General features: G+C 41.2%; 1 protein-coding gene across 1 annotated transcript in view; it reads right to left on the bottom strand.

The window, feature by feature from the left end:
• The window catches only part of MYO16 (myosin XVI), a 480319-nt gene that overhangs the window by 264113 nt on the left and 196871 nt on the right, over positions 1-19335 (bottom strand). The window contains exons 14-15 of the mRNA XM_072782401.1: positions 17377-17482; positions 9515-9632 (exon numbers count right to left, since the gene is read on the bottom strand). Of these exons, the coding sequence (XP_072638502.1) occupies positions 9515-9632; positions 17377-17482 (224 nt within the window). The remainder of the gene's footprint in view (positions 1-9514; positions 9633-17376; positions 17483-19335) is intronic.

Raw genomic sequence — 19335 nt, forward strand, 5'->3', positions numbered from 1 at the left:
CTTTAATTAGTTGCCCAAAGGTGATGCTAAAATTAGAATGGGGTAGTGTAGTTTTTTCCCCATCTCTCCTTGAGTATTAAATCAGGTGATAATTTCAAGGAGAAGTCTTAATTGCTACACTTTCTTTCCTCTCTTATTTTTTTCTTAAGCAAATTATTCGCTGAAAACATTTTCCATGTAGTATTAATAATATTACCCATGCTCAAGAAGATGTTTCTAAAATTGCATAAGAAATAAACTGCCATAGTTGTTCCTTCCCATTATTTTTTAGTCATCAACTACAGAAATACTGAGAGGGAACGGAGAGCTGAACAACTGTCTCCTGACCATCATGCTTCTGTACTCAGAGTAAAGGCTGACCCGAGACCTATTTGTCCCAGCCAATATACTAGCTTCATTTAGAGCAGCATTCAAAACTAATCAAATTCCACATCATAGAGTGACTTCAATACCTTTAATCTAAATTCAAAAACAGTGTAATTAGTAATCATCCCAGTTAGCTCATCTCCCGCAGTGAATAAAATTGCTGTGGGTTAGCAGGATTCTGATCAGTAGGATTTTGAAAAAAAAAAAATCTTAAAGGAGCTTTTAGCTAGAAGTAAACACAAAACAACCAAAAGCTCAAATTTCTGTGACACTCTAATATTCTTCCAAATAGAGAAAATGCCAGCCATTTTGTTGCATCTGAAATGACATTGAAATAAAGGAAAGAAAATGATAGGTATGGAGTTAAGGAGTTTTGACTCATTCATGTAAATGTCCACATGGAGAAAGAAACTTCTTGCTAACTGATTTTTTGACTTCTCAAGACCTATATGTTATAAAAGATGTTTTATTTCAGCAATATTGCTGACTAGAAATATACCCGTGATCCTCTATCTTTCCAGAAATCTACATACAAATATGTTTCTCAGAAAGTTTTGGCACCGTAAAAACATACAAGCTTGCAGTTTATATATGACATAATTTGCATGTAAGTATTTTATAGAGCTATATTAATTTTTATTCAGTTATAAAAAATGGGGGAAATGAATTTCTTTATCTTCAAGATAGACAAATACCTGCCCTCACTGCCCTTCCCACTGATTTCCAGAAACTTTCTAGCGCTCACTATCACCATGCCCCACCCCCCTTCTAGTTATAAATCATGACCAGTTAGGATCTCTTCCCAAAGAGCCCCATCATGTCTTCAATTAGCAGTCACCAAAAGCACACATTGCCAAATTAATTTATATATCCAGATATTCTCTCTTTCACCCTTATGCATTTCTTTTGACTTCATTATTCCGAATTAACTCAAGGAATGGTATGAGGATGGGTGCCTCAACTAAGAGCCTATGTGTGGCTCCTGGTCCTGAATCTGACACTGTCAATTTCCACATTCCTCCTAACTTTGCTGTCCCCATACTAACGTGAGGATGAAGAGATACAAAGGTCCCAGGCTTCCTGTGGCCTCCAAGGGGAAGGGACTGCCTTGAAGGCACCTGCAGTGTACCAGGCTCTGTGCTGGAGCTTTTCAGATGTTTGCCTCATTTAAATTCTACTGTAGGCCTTTTCATGTTGAAATTCAACTGGCTTTTGGGCAATAATGCTCCTTAAAGGAAATAAGATCAATTATAGCATTCTGAAACTTCTAAAAGAATGGCCAATTGAGAGTACAATACTAAGGATAATTGATGATGTTAACAATGAAGACGAAGACGGTCTTCTGGTTTGTCTTTAAGAAGTCACAAGCAAAGGCCCTCACAGATTTTTCACCCCATTTGCTTTAACTGTGAGGTTAAGTTGCCCAAGTAGATAATGAAGCCTTGGGAGACATTTCTGATTGTGAGTAGATTTCAGTTTCTGCTTAAAATATATGTGAGTGTCTTCAGGGCACAGGTAATGCAGGAGCCAAGTATTCTTCACCTCCCACATGTGGGTTCTGCACCCAACTCCCTCTCCAGACACTTCCACACATTGCCATTCTACCAAGTCCCACGGGACAGAGTAGCCACTAAGGAGGTATCAAACTGGTCTATTCTTACCACACAGAAATTGTCATTATGAAGAGGAATTGGCTCTAGTTAAAAAAAAATATATATATATATATATATATCCAGAGTTAAATGTTGATAGCTTTCCTTATCTATTTAAACTCCCACTAATATGTACTCTGTTGATATGCATGAATTCATGTCATAATTTCCTCCCTGAAATGAAGAATGCTGCCTCATTTTATTAATGCTTTACATCCACTCCTGAGATGACTCAGTCCAACGAATACTTAATGAGTGCCCACTCTACACCAGGCAGACCGGATCTGCACTACCAACAGTTTTATATCCTAATAGAAGACACAAACAGCAACTGACCAGACAAATCATGAAAAGGACACTTTCAGATTTTGATAAGTGCTGTGGAAAAAAAAAATAAGGAAGGAGACAGATCTGGAGTGAACAGAGCTGGGATCCAGGGATCACATTAGAAAGAGCGGGTTGGGGAAGAAAAGGGGGTTTCTCTGAAGAAGTGACTTGAAATGAAACCAGTAGAGTGAGAGCAGCCTGCCCATTCCAGGAGAAAAGACAAGCCTCCCTCAGGCAGCCAAGAGGAAAAACTAAGCTGTGGCCTCAGGCAACCAAGGAACTTAAAATGTCCAATGAGGCTGGGGAACATGGACCAGGTCGGATGGGGTGAGATGGAGGTTGGGGAGGATATGGGTACAGTGGCTTTGTGGGCTACAGTCTGAAGGAACAGGGAGCTGGTCCTGGGCTTGACAGTTTGATGTGGCCGGTGAAGGACTATGTGGATTGAGAGGGGAATAATTGAGGTATAATCATAGCCTGACAGCAATGGCTGATTTCCACTTCTACTGAGCTACAAGGTGTGCTCTCTTCTTAATTAACATTTATGCATATAAATGAGGCAATGACTTAGAAAAGAAAAACTAGTCTGAAGACCACAAAGTGGGCTCAGTTTATGTCTTTTGGAGGGAAGGGTGTTCCAAACAAGGCGAAATTCAGAGAACATGAGAACACAGAACCTCAAAGGGGGCCTCCAGTGCCCTGGATGCCAGAGCACAAGGGCTTTCCACAGCTCATTGAACCAGAGGAAGTTCTGACTGTTGAACCACCCAAGGACTCTAGGAAGTAAGACCACTGGGAGGGAGCATCAGGTCCAGAGAGATGTCCAGGAATACTGAGGCAGGTGTCAGAAATGGGGTGAGGAAGGAATGAGGCAGCATATCTGGCTTCTCTTGCAGTGACTCATGTGAGCCCACAGACTGGTGAGTCCTGGGAGAGACGGGATGCATCACAATATGCAAAGAGTCATATTGGTTTACGCTGAGATATAAATTATCAAGGACAGGACAGGGGACATGGGTTGGAACGATTGGCAAAAATGGGAAGAAATAGACTTCAAGGGGAGCTAAAGTACATCAAAGTGAAACCGAACAATATATTGTAAAGAAAATGTTAATTTATGTGAGCCTTGCACAAGTAAGCATTAGAAATATGTTAAAGCTTATGTCAAATGAATCATAACAGAAAAAGATTTTGACTTCCTTTGAATATATGTCAAAAATTTCTGAAAAGAGAAGTAGCCTTTAGTTTGCGAAGACTTCAAGAGAGCAGCCTCTTTTTTAAAAAAAAAAGCTAAAATTAAGCTAATTAATAGTCCTCATATTAGACAGTCTGATACTTTCCAAAACCACAGCTCATTTTGTTATTATTATGAGTGGAACAATCCCACAATCAAGCAGGAAAAGCATTAAAACCTTGGGATGTGTTTCCTGGGATGTGGTGAACTTCTAAAAGTCTTTCAATCACTGTTTACTGATCAGCATCCTCTTCAATCGTCAACATCCCAGAAGAGGAGACAATATCATCACCTGACAAAGTATCTGGTAGGCAGGTAGGTTGACGCTGGGTAGGTGGAACGCTCAGTTGTGAATGTCTACTTGCCCAGTGAGGTCTGGGACTGCGACCTGCGCTTCGCTGGGACGCCTGCAGTGGGAGTATGTGCCCAGCCCACTGGCTGAGCTGAGGGCAGGGGTGGGTGGCGGTGCGCATACCACTGGCTCCCAACCACCCTCTCAGCTCTGCCTGCCCTTTCCAGGGCGAGGGGCAGCTACAGCAAACCATTCATAGCCTCCACTGTAAACTGGAGACATGTTCAACCACAAAAGTAGCTTCTCTCCAACTAAATGGAACAATGCTGAAAGGCACATACAAGGGAGCATGGTCTGGTGTCTCATTTTCTAGTTGGGAAAAGCAGGTAAGGGACATTGGCCCAGTGGCCACACGGAGGTCCAGCCTGGGAGCCCCTTTGCGCTGCACCAAGCAGGCTTGCTGAAGAATGCTTTGTGATATGGTGATCTGTAGTTCCAAGGACTGCGGAGGTCTGTATCGCATATTTTTGAAGATTTAGAAACAATAAAATGGTCCACTGGGGAAAAGACCAAAAGGACACTCAATTGTATGTCAAAACGTTGCACATACTCTAAAATGAAGGGCAACTTTATACTTTAAAGAACCTTAAAAAGACCAGATGTGATCTGGGGAAAAGAACTGGGAATATGACATTCAGTATGACTCCCAGCCATTAATTCCATTAGTGCACTTGAACTTCATACCCTGAAAACCTCTCTACACTCTTAGATGAAAATATGAATCATTAGGGATTCAGCTACTGATACCTGCAAATTACCCCGAAGTCCCAAGGGAAAGGTACTGGACAAGTGAAAACATCATCACTGGCACAGTTTTCCTATTTTTACACTATAAACTTACCTATGGGGCGATGCTAAGATGTCTTAGACGTCACTCTGTCCTGAGAGTGCTGGCATATATACCAGGGAATCCAAAATAATTATATTATTAAATAAGTAATTGGGGGGAAATATTGGGCTGAAAGTTAGACTAGAATATGACTTACTAATTACATTTTCTTCAAAATAACAAACGCTCTCTACTTTTTTACAGCCGGTGTTTTGTAAAACTGGGCCTCAAATTTTCTCTTATAATTTGTGGCCACATCCGTGATTAGAGAGCTGCCATTAAGTTATAAAAGTTTGAGCAATAGTATCCAAAAAGGAAACATGTAACATCTATCAACCTTAAAATGAGTAAGAGAATACTCCCTGTCCAAGAAAACCCATCACCATTATTTTAGAAATGTTGATGATTTAAGGGAAACTAGATTACCACGAAGTACAAAATCAACCTGTAACCTACATTTATTTGACCTAGTTTGAGGTGCAATAATCTTTCTCAAGTTTGGTTTACTATTTTAGTGAACATTTAAAATTCAGAAGCCTTTTTCCAGGGGACCCATTTGAATAACTCAGCTCTCTTTAAAATTTGTGTGAAGTAGTTTAAATGAATATATCTCTTCTGTTTTTCTTTCAGAAAAGGAACCTGGATAACAGACGAGATTATTCAAAGGTGTCATACCGGCTTGTAGCCTCTTCAAGTGCTTGGCGCGTTTTGTTTGGGGGGTCACAATGAGGTCCTAATACTAAAAATTAGTTTGAGAAGTTAAGACAATACAGCAGACCCCCCTTATTCTACTGCGTCCCACGAACGGTATGCCCGAGTCCTGATCCCAGGACCTGGGGATGTGACTGTGCTTGAAAGCAAGGTACCTGCAGATGTCCTCACATTAAGATGTGGTCATGCCATAGGGCGAATGCTTCTAGATTGGCTTAGTCTAGTCCCCCCACTACCTGCACATCCTTCTTCATTCATTTACCCATCCTCCCTGCTCTCTGTGGTCTAAGCTTTGTATTCTACAAATACACTTTTGAGAGTCCACGTGGTTTGATCAAGGTCAGAGCTGAGCCTAAGCTCAGTGTGGTGACACCAGTTGCATGGGCTCTGGATTCCGCTCTTCCTTTACGGTTCTCACTATTTCTTACCCTCGGTTAGAGTGACTTCCATAGGCTCAACTGGCCCTTTGTTCATTTATTCACTTGCTGTTTACTGAATGTCGACTCTGCCAGACATTATGCCAGACTGTGATTCACACTCTAGTGGGGGAAGAGAACCGGACAAGTCGTAGCTCCTTGACTATCTTGCAAGCCTTACAGGGCAGGACCTGGTCCAATGTACTTTTGAGCTAACTCTTAACACAACAGTATGAACATGCAAGTGTCAGATAAAACATAGCATAGTTTTGTTTTGTTTTGTTTTTTTTAGAAAAGATGAAGTCATACTGGAGCAGGATAGGTCCTACTCCAATGTGACTGGTGTTTATAAGAAGAGGAGGGGGTCACAGGGAGAGCACCTGTGATAAGGAGACAGAGACCCAAATGCTAAAGCGAGCCAACAACCACCAAGGACAGGCAGCACCTGCTAGAGGCTGGAAGGGGCCAGGGAGGACTCTCTCCCAGAGACAACCAAGACAGCCCCGTCCTGCTGACCCCAGACTTCTGTTCCAAGCCACCGAGTTTGTACTGTTTTCTTAGAGGGGGTCTTGCATGCTTATACACTCTATAGATTTCCCATATGGAATCTTCCCTCTAGGCTGGCAGGCACCAGGGGACAATACGTGCCACCCATTACTCCACTGGGCATTGAAATACTGGTCATCAGGCAGCAGGTGCTTCATGTGCGGAGCTGGAGAATGCGGAGCATTAAGTAGCTTCTCTACATCAACCTTGCAAAAGGCCCTGTGGAGGCTGTCTGCAGTGTCCGAGGGGTCTGCGCCTTCCCCCTGCAGGAGCGCACCCGGCCTGGGGAGAGGGGCACAGGGCCTCACCAGTAGGTCAGTGGGAAGGCCTTGTGTCAGGAACATACTTCCTCTCTGGAACATCTACCAACTGCAGAGCTGGCACTCAGAGCTTTGTTCTCGGGCCCCTTTCCACGTGGTAGCGAATATCTGAAGGCACTTGCCATGTTTCCCTTGACATTTCTGCTTTTCTGGGTCTTGCGTGTCTTCCACAAGCACTCCTAAAGGCATGGTGCTAGAATGTTCTGTCTCCTGATCCACATTCTCTGCACACACCGCTCACCTCTCCCCTTCCCCACAGGAAAGAGAGCTGAACCCCTGGCGGACCCTTCAGGCTTCCCAGTCCCTAGGAGTGTAGCCTCAACTGGTCCTGTGTGTGTAGTAATGTGTGTTTTGCTCTTAAAATTAGAAAAAGAATATAGAACCATCACAAAATCACTTTGCCAGATTTTTAAAAGAACAGAGCAAACCAATAAGATTGAGTGATAGGAAAGGAATCCAGGATGCTAATGAGGAGGAGAGGATGAGTGGAAAAACAAAGTGGGGAGGGGGTGGAGAGAAGCGGGGCCCCCACCTCCCCGGACTCCCAGCCTGCTGCTTTGCCAGGGGAGAGCACACCCAGTCACCACTGCACCCAGGGGCGTTTCCACACAAGGCTCCTGTGCTGGCCAGGGGTCCTTTGGGTTGGGGAGGGTCCCGGGGTCCCCCTGAGGATCTACACCGGACCGTGGCAGGGGGTGGGGGACGGTACTCCGGCAGCGGCCCTGGATGTGATGCTGCTGGGGCCTCTCGGGGCTGCGCGCTCGCTACCTGGGATGTCCCCTTAACAGCAGTGTGACCCCGTTCTGCCGCAGACACGTACACGATGACTTTCTAAACGAACATTCTTGAAGAGGACGTGCTAAATTCCACCCAGCAGAAAAGGGAACAAAATCAGTCCTGGATAAGACCTGCAGAAGCCCGTTGTTGTGTCTTCGTCTTGGAAACGGGAACATCGAATCCAGGAAACAGTCATGCAAGTGATGTCTGGACAAGCAGTTTGTCCTCTAAGCCACGCATGCAGGAAACAGCGGCCGGCTCTACTCAACCTGGAACAGGGCTTCTCCAACTTTGGCAATCACATGAGTCACTGGGTATCTTAGTCAACACAGAGTCCCATTCAGCAGGCCTATGTTTTTAACAGGTCACCCAATGGGCTGAGAGGGCTTGTCTGGGACCCCCACCCTGGAGGGGCAGGGGCCACAGTACCCCGCACTGAGGACCTCCTCCACCTCCAGCCTCCATGGTCAGCCACCCCTGGTCAAGTGCTCTGAGTTGAAGAGGTCAGGCTATGTCCTTCACTTGGAGGGACATTCTCACTGACCAAGACCTGGAAACCAGACTTGGAGGCTCAAGACCATTCTCCTCTGATGTCTTCCTTTTTTTTTTCTTTTTTTTTTTTTTAAGATTTTATTTATTTATTCATGAGAGACACACACAGAGAGAGGCAGAGACACAGGCAGAGGGAGAAGCAGGCTCCCTGCAGGGAGCCCAATGTGGGACTCGATCCCAGGACCCCAGGATCATGACCTGAGCTGAAGGCAGACGCTCAAACCCTGACCCACCCAGACGTCCCTCCTTCTGAAGTCTTCCTAACACAGTGGACCCTCAAATAAAGCTCTTAGTCATGGATTTTAAAAACATAACTTTCCTATTGCAGAATTTAAGCTGCTAACTTCAACATCTAAAATTATCTTCTCTGACTCCTCCTATCCATTTTTCTTGCCCAATTTCATTTAGTAATAATGGATTTTGACAAACATTTACTGCAAAATACAAGCTTTTTCTTCCTAAATCATGGTCAAATGTAACTTTTGTTTCCTGAAGGGTACTGGAAAGCATCAAATGAGATTGATCTCTTTCTAAAATCATTACACTTAGTGATTGTGTCCTAACAGCTGTCATTACAGTTTCTAGGATACTTGATTCCTCCAAGTGCATTAGGCACCCCATCTACAATTCTATTCAGACTATTAATTTGCATGGATAATCTGCTTTGATGAGAAAGATGTAAAATCCCAGGTGAATTTTAAATTAGTTTTTTTTAAAAAACTAATTTTTTTAAAAAAAACTTATTTTAGAATGAGAAAGATGGAATGAGCATGAGTGAGGGGAGGCACAGAGGGAGAAGGCGAGAGGGTCTCCAGGAGATTCCCTGCTAAACACAGAGCCCACCTCACAGCTCAATCTCAGGACCCTGAGATCATGACCTGAGTCAGACTCTCAACCAAACATCCAGACGCCCCTAAATTAGCTGAATTTTAAATAACGGCTTTTCATAAAATACACATTAAAAATTTAAACCAGAAAAGAAATAGTTCTGTTTAGCTTTAGCTGGGTGGTTATTTTGATGTTTTGATTTGTTTTAATGCAATTGTTTCAAAAACATAGATTGTTTTATTTAAAATAGATCGATGTGTGTTGTATGAAGGAAATATATACTCAAGTTATAATTTATCGTAACCGAGCATGTGAGTCATCTCTATGTTCAACCATCATCATTCATTTCAGCTATTTTTGGTTGGTTCCATAGTATGTAGTTTATTCAATAATCATTTTTTAAAGGTTCACCTCACATTTCTGAATATTTTTCAGTTCACGGTAATTGTAGAAGTCATAACCTGACATCTCAGGTGTGCACCTTCAGACACACACGCACACACACACACCACACCACTGATTTCCCAGGGTCTTCGTTGGTCCCATGCTTGATGTTCTGCTGCCCTCTCGTGGTAGCTCCTGCCTTTGTTAATTTTACACCTACCTCCAGTTAAGTGTTTTTTCCTCTCGCAGAACTGTAGTTCAAAATACTTTATGAAGCAACTGGACAGATCATTAAGTGTCGTCTTGGCATGTCCAAAGGCTTCCAAGATGCACATGACCTGTAGCAAAATGGAAACGTTTGTTGAATTACTCATTTAAAAAATAAAACTGGGGGATAATACCCCGGATACAGAGCTATCCCATTATCTAAGAGGTTCTCTGTTGCTTTTACGATACCGTATTGGGATCTTACAGTTACGCTTTCTTCAACGGTAAGCTATGTACATCCTCTGCCTCAAACTTAATAAGATAATGATGCACAGAGGGTTTCACTTGGCTTTGCTTGCTCTTCACCCAAATATAAACATCTCAACACATGTTATTTGAACTTTTAAACTTAATAGAACAGTAGAAATGCTTTTGTTGTTTTGGAAGAAAGGAGTTAGATTTAATAGGAGCAATAGTGAGAATTTCTTTTGAAACGAACGAATGAACTTAAACATTTGCTTATAACCTTCTTTTGAACAGGTATTGACACACATACTCTTTTCAAACCTGAGCCCCTACATTATGTTCTCTCTCGTTCTCTCCCACAGAGACAGGAATAAGAGTTATGGAGGAAGCCGTTTTACTTGGTGTGTCTCATTTCCAGTGTTCTCTTTCTTTCAGAGGTGGGGATTTGGGGCTAGAAGATGGTATTTACAGACCTTCAGATCAACCGCAGCATCTGAACTTCTTGGCATGTTTCCTTAAACCCTGACCATAGAAAAATCACCATTTCTTCTCACAATTGATTGTGTTTGTGATAACGATGATGACCAAGCAATTCTCCAGAAAGTATGAAACTCTGGAAGGTTCAAAGGTATTTTTCCGTGTCTTTCAAGTCATGGATGTTAAATGCAATTTCTGCATCAGCCACCAGAAGGAGCGCACTAATACATTTTACCTTATTGGTACAGAGAGCTCTTTAGAATCCTGGTGATAGTTTTAGAGAATTTTATTCTAATTAAAAAAAACACAAAACTTTGCTGCTACTTTTTAACTTCCTAGATACTGATCTACTAAGGCATTCAGTTCACCTGGAAGTATTTTATATTTTGAAAGATTACAAAGCAATACTTTGATTCTAATCGCAAATCCAAAGTGCTAAAAGTTGTGGTAATCGTAAAATACATCAAAAGATTTGTTTTTGAACTTCTCAGCTTTCATTGTTTAAGATTTTATTTATATATTTATTTGAGAGATAGAGTGACTGAGAGAGTGAACACAGAAGCAAGAAAAGAGGCAGAAGTAGAAGGAGAAGCAGGCTCTCTGCTGAGCAGTGAACCTGATGTGGGGCTCGATCCCACGACCTGAGATCATGACTTGAGCCCAATGAGCCACTCAGGTGCCCCAAACTTTTGAACTTTTAGAGGAAATATGTTGAATCTTTATAGGAAGCCCAGGATTTAGGTCTCTGTAATAACCTCATTTTAAAGATAGTAACAGTGAATTGATAACACTGATGGCAAAAATACATTCAGAAAAATAATTTGAAATAGTACTCTTAAAGGTCCTGCTTTTGCTTCTTTTCTAGTAATTCAAGATTAAATAAATGTGTCATGGAATTAATAGCATAAGTAAATGACATTTTCATCATGTATATTATGTTTAAGTCATTTAAAAATTCATAACAAGAATTAGAATGAAATTTTTAATGTATTCTGGCTTCTAGTTATTTTGGTGCTATATCTAAAAATAAACCAGCTTGTTATTATTATTGAAAAGAGACATAAAAGATAATTGATAGCATATGCCCAAACAGGAAATATAGGGTAATGGTTCAATACATGTGATTTGGAGTGAGAAGTTTCTGGCCTCACATTCCGGCTCTGCTAATAACAAATTCATGAATTCCTTGAACCACATTATTCTTTATTTTAACACAAGAATAACTCCTTCAGTGCTTATTATGTCAGGTGTACAAAGCTATCAGCTTGAGCACCTGGTAAGCACCCAACAAATATCAATGATTAATTTTATTTTTGTTAATAACAGTAGTAAACATTTATTTTTGTGCCAAGCACTATTCTAAAGATTTTTAAAAATATATAACATATATAATATAAATTAGGGTATACATAAAATTATGTATATGACCTACACATGTATGTATACATGTGTATGTATATTTATACATATATTTATTTTAATGCTCACAACTATGTTTCCATTTTGTAGAAAAGGAAACTGAGAGATTAAGGAACTTCCTCAGGGTTCAGAGCTTGTAATAGTGGAGCTGGGATTTGAACCCAGGTGATCTCTCTGCCAAAGAGGGTGTGCTTAATCACCGTGTCACCGGCCATGACTGCTACAACTGCAATAATAACATAGAAGACATGAAACTATAGAAAGCTAAAATCATTGAACAAAATAAAAGTGCTCATATGACAATCTTTCATTGTGCTCTGTTGGTCCATAATTCAAACTTGAAATTTGAATTACACCAAAGTAACTTTTTTTAATCTTTAATTATCCACTTGGCCAATAGGTGGCGCTAAACAAATACGTTAAGAGAAATATACATCTATATATTGCAAAATGGATATTGTTCCACTACTCACCTTAACTTTGGAAGAAATTAATAATGAGAATGTTGTACAATAAGAAAACTTTAAATAAAAACATAGCAAAGGGAAGTAAGTAAATATTTCCTCAGTAGTTCCTGATTCAAATTTTATTGGTAAGATTTTTTTTTATTTTCGATTGTATGTTTTTTTTTTCCTCTAAAATTTCAATAGCTGTGCCATTAAAAGTTATGCACTCTTATTACGGTTGTAGTTAATCTACCATAGGTCAACTATGTATTTTCTAAGAGTAAAAATCTGTGGCTTCCTCAATAAAAATCAATCGCTTGATCATCGAGTGGATCCCATCACTCCCCTCTGTAAAAGCAGTTACTGAATAAACGTTTATTTAAGCAATTTAAATGGAATCGAATGTTTCTTAAAGTTGAAAGCCATGTGGGCCAGAGTTAGTGAGGAGTCCCAGGCAGTTGGTTTTTCCCCCAAAACATGATTTTTATGTTCCAATAAACCTATTGTTGTGGAAAATCCCCTGCTTCTGTAGCCTGGAATTCAAATACAGGGATTAAAAACAACAGCCTTCTTAACTGATCTTAGCTGCCTGGAAATTGTACAGAGGAGCAAAAGCAATCTCCACAGTGAAGGAGTTCAAACCCATTGTGTAAAATACACTCCGAAGCCCATTGCAAGGGCAGAATGCAGACCTATGTGGACTTTTAAGGCAGGACAACTGAAGTGTAAAGTTAAAATTCAGAAACGTGACACCTGAGTGAACCTTAAAAATAAGTGTGTAGCCTGCAGGAAGGTACCTGAAGTCACTCTGGAGCTTGGTGCAGGCTCTCCCTAGCCTTCCAGGCACCACCCTCTGTGCCCTCATGGAGAGCGCTGCTTACGGGTCAGCAGGGACTGTCAACAGCCAGCTTCCCCCAAACCCCTTCACTTTGTTCTTTTGCTCCTTACACTCCAGGTAATAATCTGTCATTATGCCATCGATGGAAACCACAAGGAAAACGCTCTCGACTCCTTGGCTTTACACGGTTCTCTGCTGATGGACACCCCATCACATCTGCCCTTCCTCCTATGCTCCTGCCTTTCCTTCACTATTCTTCAGAAACTGCTGACCAGAATAACCTCCAAGGACTGCTTTTCTCGCCCAGTAACCTATGATCCAGGGCAAAACCGTGTGGGCTAGACTCAGGTCGCATCCCTAGTGGAGATGCCCTGTGTGTGTCTGTTGTGCGCGTGGCCCCGTATGGCAGCATCGCGCACCATGGCTGCTGGCCTGGGGCCTCCGAGCCATACTGCACCATCGAGTCTGGCTGACAGGCTTTCCTATTCAGCTCACCCACTTCTCTCCTTTTGGAGCCACCTAAGGAAGCTTCCTTTTGCCCTACCTGACAGTGAACTTCAAGCCTTCTACTGAAGGCTCCATAATGAAGGATGCTCTATGCACTCATCTCTTTAAATCAGCCTTTTCTTTCACGCAGGAAGTACTCGCCTGTCTCTGGAATCTACAAAGTTTCACTGAACCCCTATGATGTTACAAAGACTTACAGTCAATTCAGAAGTTTACCCAATACTCGCATTTAATTCCCCCACGTACACTTGGATGCTGTGCAAAAACAGGCTGGGTAATTTTCAAGAACACTTTGGACACTAAATGATCTTCATGAGGATCATAATTTAGGGGGAAAGAAAAAAAGCATAATTGACATGAAGTTTAAGCCATTCTCAACCCTGCGTGATATTATTTCATGAGGCTGGAAATCATTTATTTTATGATTTATGGATGAAACAAACGTGAATTAGAAATAGTTTTACTTGAAATTTCTATGGATATCATAGTATGGATTCCCAGATGCTGATATGGAAGAGCTTCATCTATCTAAAGAAATGCAACTTACATTACATTACAATGAATGTGTTCACTTAAGCTAAAATGCAAAGCCAATTTACATAAAGTAATCTAGAATGCAGTTTAGAAATTACACAGCCCGGGCTTTCACAAGGGATCATTTTAATAAATAACTGCTTTAGTCTATAATTTACAGTGGAGGCTATTGTTCCTTGTCAGTATGAGTAAGCCAAAGGATCCCATCATTCTATTAGTTATCCTAAGTCTATTTTGTAACTATGTTGTTCTATAAATTCTCTAATTCTTTCATGTCAGTAGTCAGTATCTTATAATATCTGAACAGAGATAATTTATGGCTTCTGCCCAAGTCAACCCAAAATGTTAAATTATTTTGAGTTGTGTGGTAGAATTATGTAGGTTCTCAGTATATAGTTTGAGCTTAATAAATGGTCATGAATTGGAGTCATTAATGAATATATATGTCACCACAGATACGCCGCAGGACTGACTTATTGTACATTTGCCACAAAGAGAAAAATCTCCAGAATCAGCATATGTTTGGGAATCCAGAAGAACAGATTTGACTTTTTAAGGACTTCTTTTTCAAAAGTAGAAAATATGAGGAAATTACATTGATCTATTGATTAAATATAACTCCCTCTCATCTCTAAATGAAGAATCACATACTAAAATGTCCAGAATTCTCCCACATGAACACTGACATGGCAGAAATAACTGGTTTGCAGCTACAGATCATGAGGGCAGTGACAGAAAACCATACACAAATAGCACGATTCTCTCGGGGCAATGGGTTTCTAGATCTTAAACGTTTGAGCTTTCTGAGGTCACCATTCTAGGGAATAATCTAAGATAACAGCAGCGGTTTGTATTCCAATGTCTTCAGACACTTTTAAATATCAAATTGCTGAATGACATGCGGGTGTCCCAAAGAGAGATTCTAGAGGGGCAGGGTGTGTACCTGCCAGACCTCACTGTGAAACACACACCGAGAGAGAGGGTACGGGTGTGACACGCCAATGATGTATGTCCTCACACACTCGCAGCGAAATGCACAGGGTCCTCATGACATACAGATGGTTTATTCACATTAAATTTATTTGGTATTATTAAAAGAAATTAATTTAGGTAGCTTGAGATAATTAACCGTATCTTAGGTGTGCCAAAAATACTTACAGATATCTTACTCGTGTGTTCATTCATTTGCCACATAGAAATTGAGTTCCTACCATGTGGCAGGCTCTAAGATGGTGTCTCTGAATTCAAGGGACATGAACATGACAGCCACTTAAGATACTGTCCAGGGGCACCTGGGGGGCTCAGTGGGTTAAGTGTCTGCCTTCAGCTCAGGTCTTGATCTCAGGGTCCTGGTATCAAGCCCCATGTTGGGCTCCCTGCTCAGTGGGAAGTCTGCTTCTCCCTCTCTCCATTTCTCCTGCTCATGTGCTCTCTCTCTCTCAAATAAAATCTTTAAAATAAAAAGATACTGTTGAGTAAATAAATAAATGACAGAGGCACCATGGCCCAGTGTGGGAGGACATGTGTTTGAAGGTGCCTTCAGGGAATGCCTGGGGTGGCTCAGTGGTTGAGTGTCTGCCTTTGGCTCAGGTCGTGATTCTGGGGTCCTGGGATCGAGCCCCGCATCAGGTTCCCCATAGGGAGCCTGCTTCTCCCTCTGCCTATGTCTCTGCCTCTCTCTGTGTGTCTCTCATGAATAAATAAAATCTTTATAAACAACAACAACAACAAAAACCCTAAAAAACAAAGGTGGCTTCAGCAAAGATAAGAGAACAGGGATCCTTTATGAGCTGGAGAAGAAAACAGCACTAGGTATGACTGATGAGATACTATGATGGTAGGGAAAGCAGGAAGAGGCTGGTATCAAAGTGAAAGCCAGGTTTCCCACCAAGAAATGAGAAAGTGATCGTTACGTTTATTTGATGGGTGACCCGGGGAGAAGGTGGGGAAATGTGGGAGCCCTGCATTCAGCTCCGGCCATGTCTTAGGGGCATACTGTGGAATGTCCAGGAAAGCTGTTGGGCCAGGATCTACACAGTAAAAAGGGGAGCAAGTAGGGTTTGGATGGGGTGTGACAGCACACGGCAGGGTCTGAGTCCTAGGACCAATGAGCAGGAGCAAGCACAGAGTGTAGGAACCCGAGGCTTCAAAAAGAATGAGGACACACATGAGAGTTTCATTTTGTCTCAATTCTCATGAACTTGGATTATTCTAAAGTTATTTCCTACGAAATGATGGAAGTTGGAAGGTTAGCCCTGTAGGTGGAGACTCCCAGAGCAGCACACTTCGAGTTCTGAACCTTTTCTTGGTGCGTTATTGTTCAATTGTCTTTTCCCACCCTCTAGAGCTCCTGCTCGCATGCGTACTCATTGCAGGATCCTTCTGGCAGTTCCAGAGTGGGTTCTTCCAGTCTACTGTGGCCAGTAAAACCTGCTAACAAAACTTACCAGAACTGTGTAAAAATGAGACCCAGCCAATGAACAAGCACATGCAAGGTGTGTCTTTGGGTAAAATTTCTGTGTTTTATTGTGTGGCCTGTATTTCTGACCTTTATCTTAGTTGCTCATAGGCCTCTCTGGCTCTTCCTTGAATATTTTAGGTGGATGAAGGATCCCAATTAGGTGTCTTCAAATAATGGCAAGTGTTACTGACTATAACTGAAAATCAGTTCTACATTGGGTGAAGGGAGTCAAAAGGTACAAATTCCCAGTTATAAGAGAAGTAAATCCTGTAGATACAATGCACAGCATGGTGAACACATTTAGCAAAACTGCTCTGTGTATTTAAAAGATGCTAAGCAAGTAAAACTTAAAAGTGCTCATCACAGGAAAAAAAAATTAACTACGTGTAGTGACGTATGTTCATTAAACTTACTGTGGTGATCATTTTGCAATCCATACATATATCAGATCACTATGTTGCATACCCCAAACTAACAAGCACAACGTTGTCCATAAAAAAAAAATTCAATATTGGGGATGAAGGTGTATTACCTGCTCATCAATGTCATTAATATTTCCTGTTACCAATTCTTTGATATACATTGAAACTTTATTATCAGCTCTCAATGATTCACCATTATAGGTGCTTATCGGGCCCATCCCCCAAAGGTATCTACACACCAAAGTGGAACTTTCTATGTGAACAACAATCTCTATGTATATTACATATTTTCAATTCAAGTGTTCTGAGCAAATATAAAAAGAGACTATGTTCAAAATATTTTAAAATATGTACAAGAAAATAAACCTTCTCTCTAACAGCATTGATTTTCACCAATCTTTTTTTATTTCCACAAATTTTGACGAATTTATGGTCAAACTATGGTCCTATTATGATGTCTCCTTTTATTCATAAACTACAGGTTTCTTGGCCTAACAGATTCTCCAACCCAAACAAAAAACTTACATGCTTAAATTTGGACTCAAACATAGGTCTGCTGTAGCCAGATCTGCAGGTTAGGTGTCTCATTATTTGTTTGCTGGCTTCAGACTTGCCTGATCCTCTTTCTCCACTAAAAGAAAACAGAAAGAGAAAACCTAAGTTTACCATTTTGGAGAATGTAGTAAACAATTCAACTAGCAGAGATCATTCTTAGATATGAAGATGGTGAGGGAATGACAGCACAACCTCTAATGAGTGCACGGTATCATCTAACTCTTTCCTTTGATTTGTTCATCTGAAATATTTAGTACATATGTATTGTGTCACACACCCTATGGTGTACTAGATGCTGAGGCAACATACAGATTTCATGCAATGTCCCTAGATGCTGGGACATCATATCAATGTGATGCAAGCCTGCCATCCAATGTTTCACAGGGTAGAGCCACACATATAGGTGTATTACAGCAGACAGGTGTCAGGCTGAAAAGAAAGTCACCGTCCACTTGTCCTCAGCTTCATCAATAAAGGTAAGTGAGGTGGACCCCAAGAGGCAGCCTCTACAGTGAGATGCATGTGTCCTAGAGCCCCACCACATGACCTTGTTAAATCTTTCTGAGCCTTCCAGGAAAGACATTACATCTTCCTCGGGAGATTCATGAAAATTTTCTAAGCTTTCCTTGTCTTTTCTTCAAAATGAACACAGAGAAAACATCTCCTAAAACTAAGTTATAAAATGGTCAGATGTGACCAGGTGAGTAAGGTCCCTGGCATGCAGCGGGTCCTAAAACGGCCAAGTTGCCTCGTGAGGCAGCTGTTGGTCTAACCTTCCATGTGTTCTGTTTTCCTTCAATCTAGGAATAAGCACTAACCAAACTTGTTATTCATAGTGACAATACCTTTGCTATTTCTCAGGCATACTTCATAACTCATCCAATTCATTATTTAAAGATTTATTTATTTATTTTAGAGAAAGAAAGAGCACAAGTTGTGGGGGGGGGGCAGAGGGAGAGGGAGAGAATTGCAAGCAGACTCCATGCTGAGTGCAGAACCTGCCACAGGGTTTGATTTCATGATCCTGAGATCATGAGCTCAGCCGAAACCAAGAGTCAGAATAACAGAATAACAGAATAACATTTCTGACATGAGAGGAGAGGTGAGCTGATTCTTGGAGAAGGGGTAGCATGGGAGGCAGCATTCATTTAACAAAAAAATCTCAATCAGTACTTCCTGAGCATGTACTGTGCAAGCTGAACCAGGTGGTGAGTCTATCACGGTAGATGAGGCTAGAGGTCCACATGAAGACCCAGGCACCTGCGAAGGTGTGAGGCTGCACTGGAGGTTGTGAGAATGACCCCCTTCCACCCCACTACTGTGTGCACTCCATCACGACATGTAGGTGTAGAGAAGATGATCACCAGTTCTTTTAGCTAGCTAAGATCACATGCATTTTAACCATCCCATAACATCTCAGAATGGCCATCCATATTCCATGCAAACTCTGAGTAAAAGGCAAGGGAATAAAACTAAAAAATGATATGGGATATTTTATGAAAGAGTTGACTCTTTAGGATATCATATTAAAACTAAAAATCCTAGTTCAGTGTATTCAAGAAACATTCCTTGATCTGAAAAACCATCAATGATTCAACTAGAAATTGACCAAAGTTTTTGGGTGGTGCCAAACATGGACCCATAAGAATTGTAAAGCTTATCTGAACAGCCTTGTCTGCTAAATCTGCACATGATAGAGACAGACCCTATACTGCCTATTTCACAAGTTACTTGTATGTTCAGCATATAACATTAATTTAGATTTGCTTCCCACACTGTTAGGATAATGGATTTTTGTCACTTGTGCTCTAACAATTAATTAAAACCATCCATCAAGGACTTCTGAAAATTAAAGATAAGATAGATTATGGTGAACACCAAATTCTCAGTTACAACCCAGGACAAAAATCTGAAAATTAGGGCAGCCTG

This window comes from Canis lupus, chromosome 17, assembly GCF_048164855.1.
Source record: "Canis lupus baileyi chromosome 17, mCanLup2.hap1, whole genome shotgun sequence".
In the NCBI taxonomy this organism is placed as follows: Eukaryota; Metazoa; Chordata; class Mammalia; order Carnivora; family Canidae; genus Canis; species Canis lupus.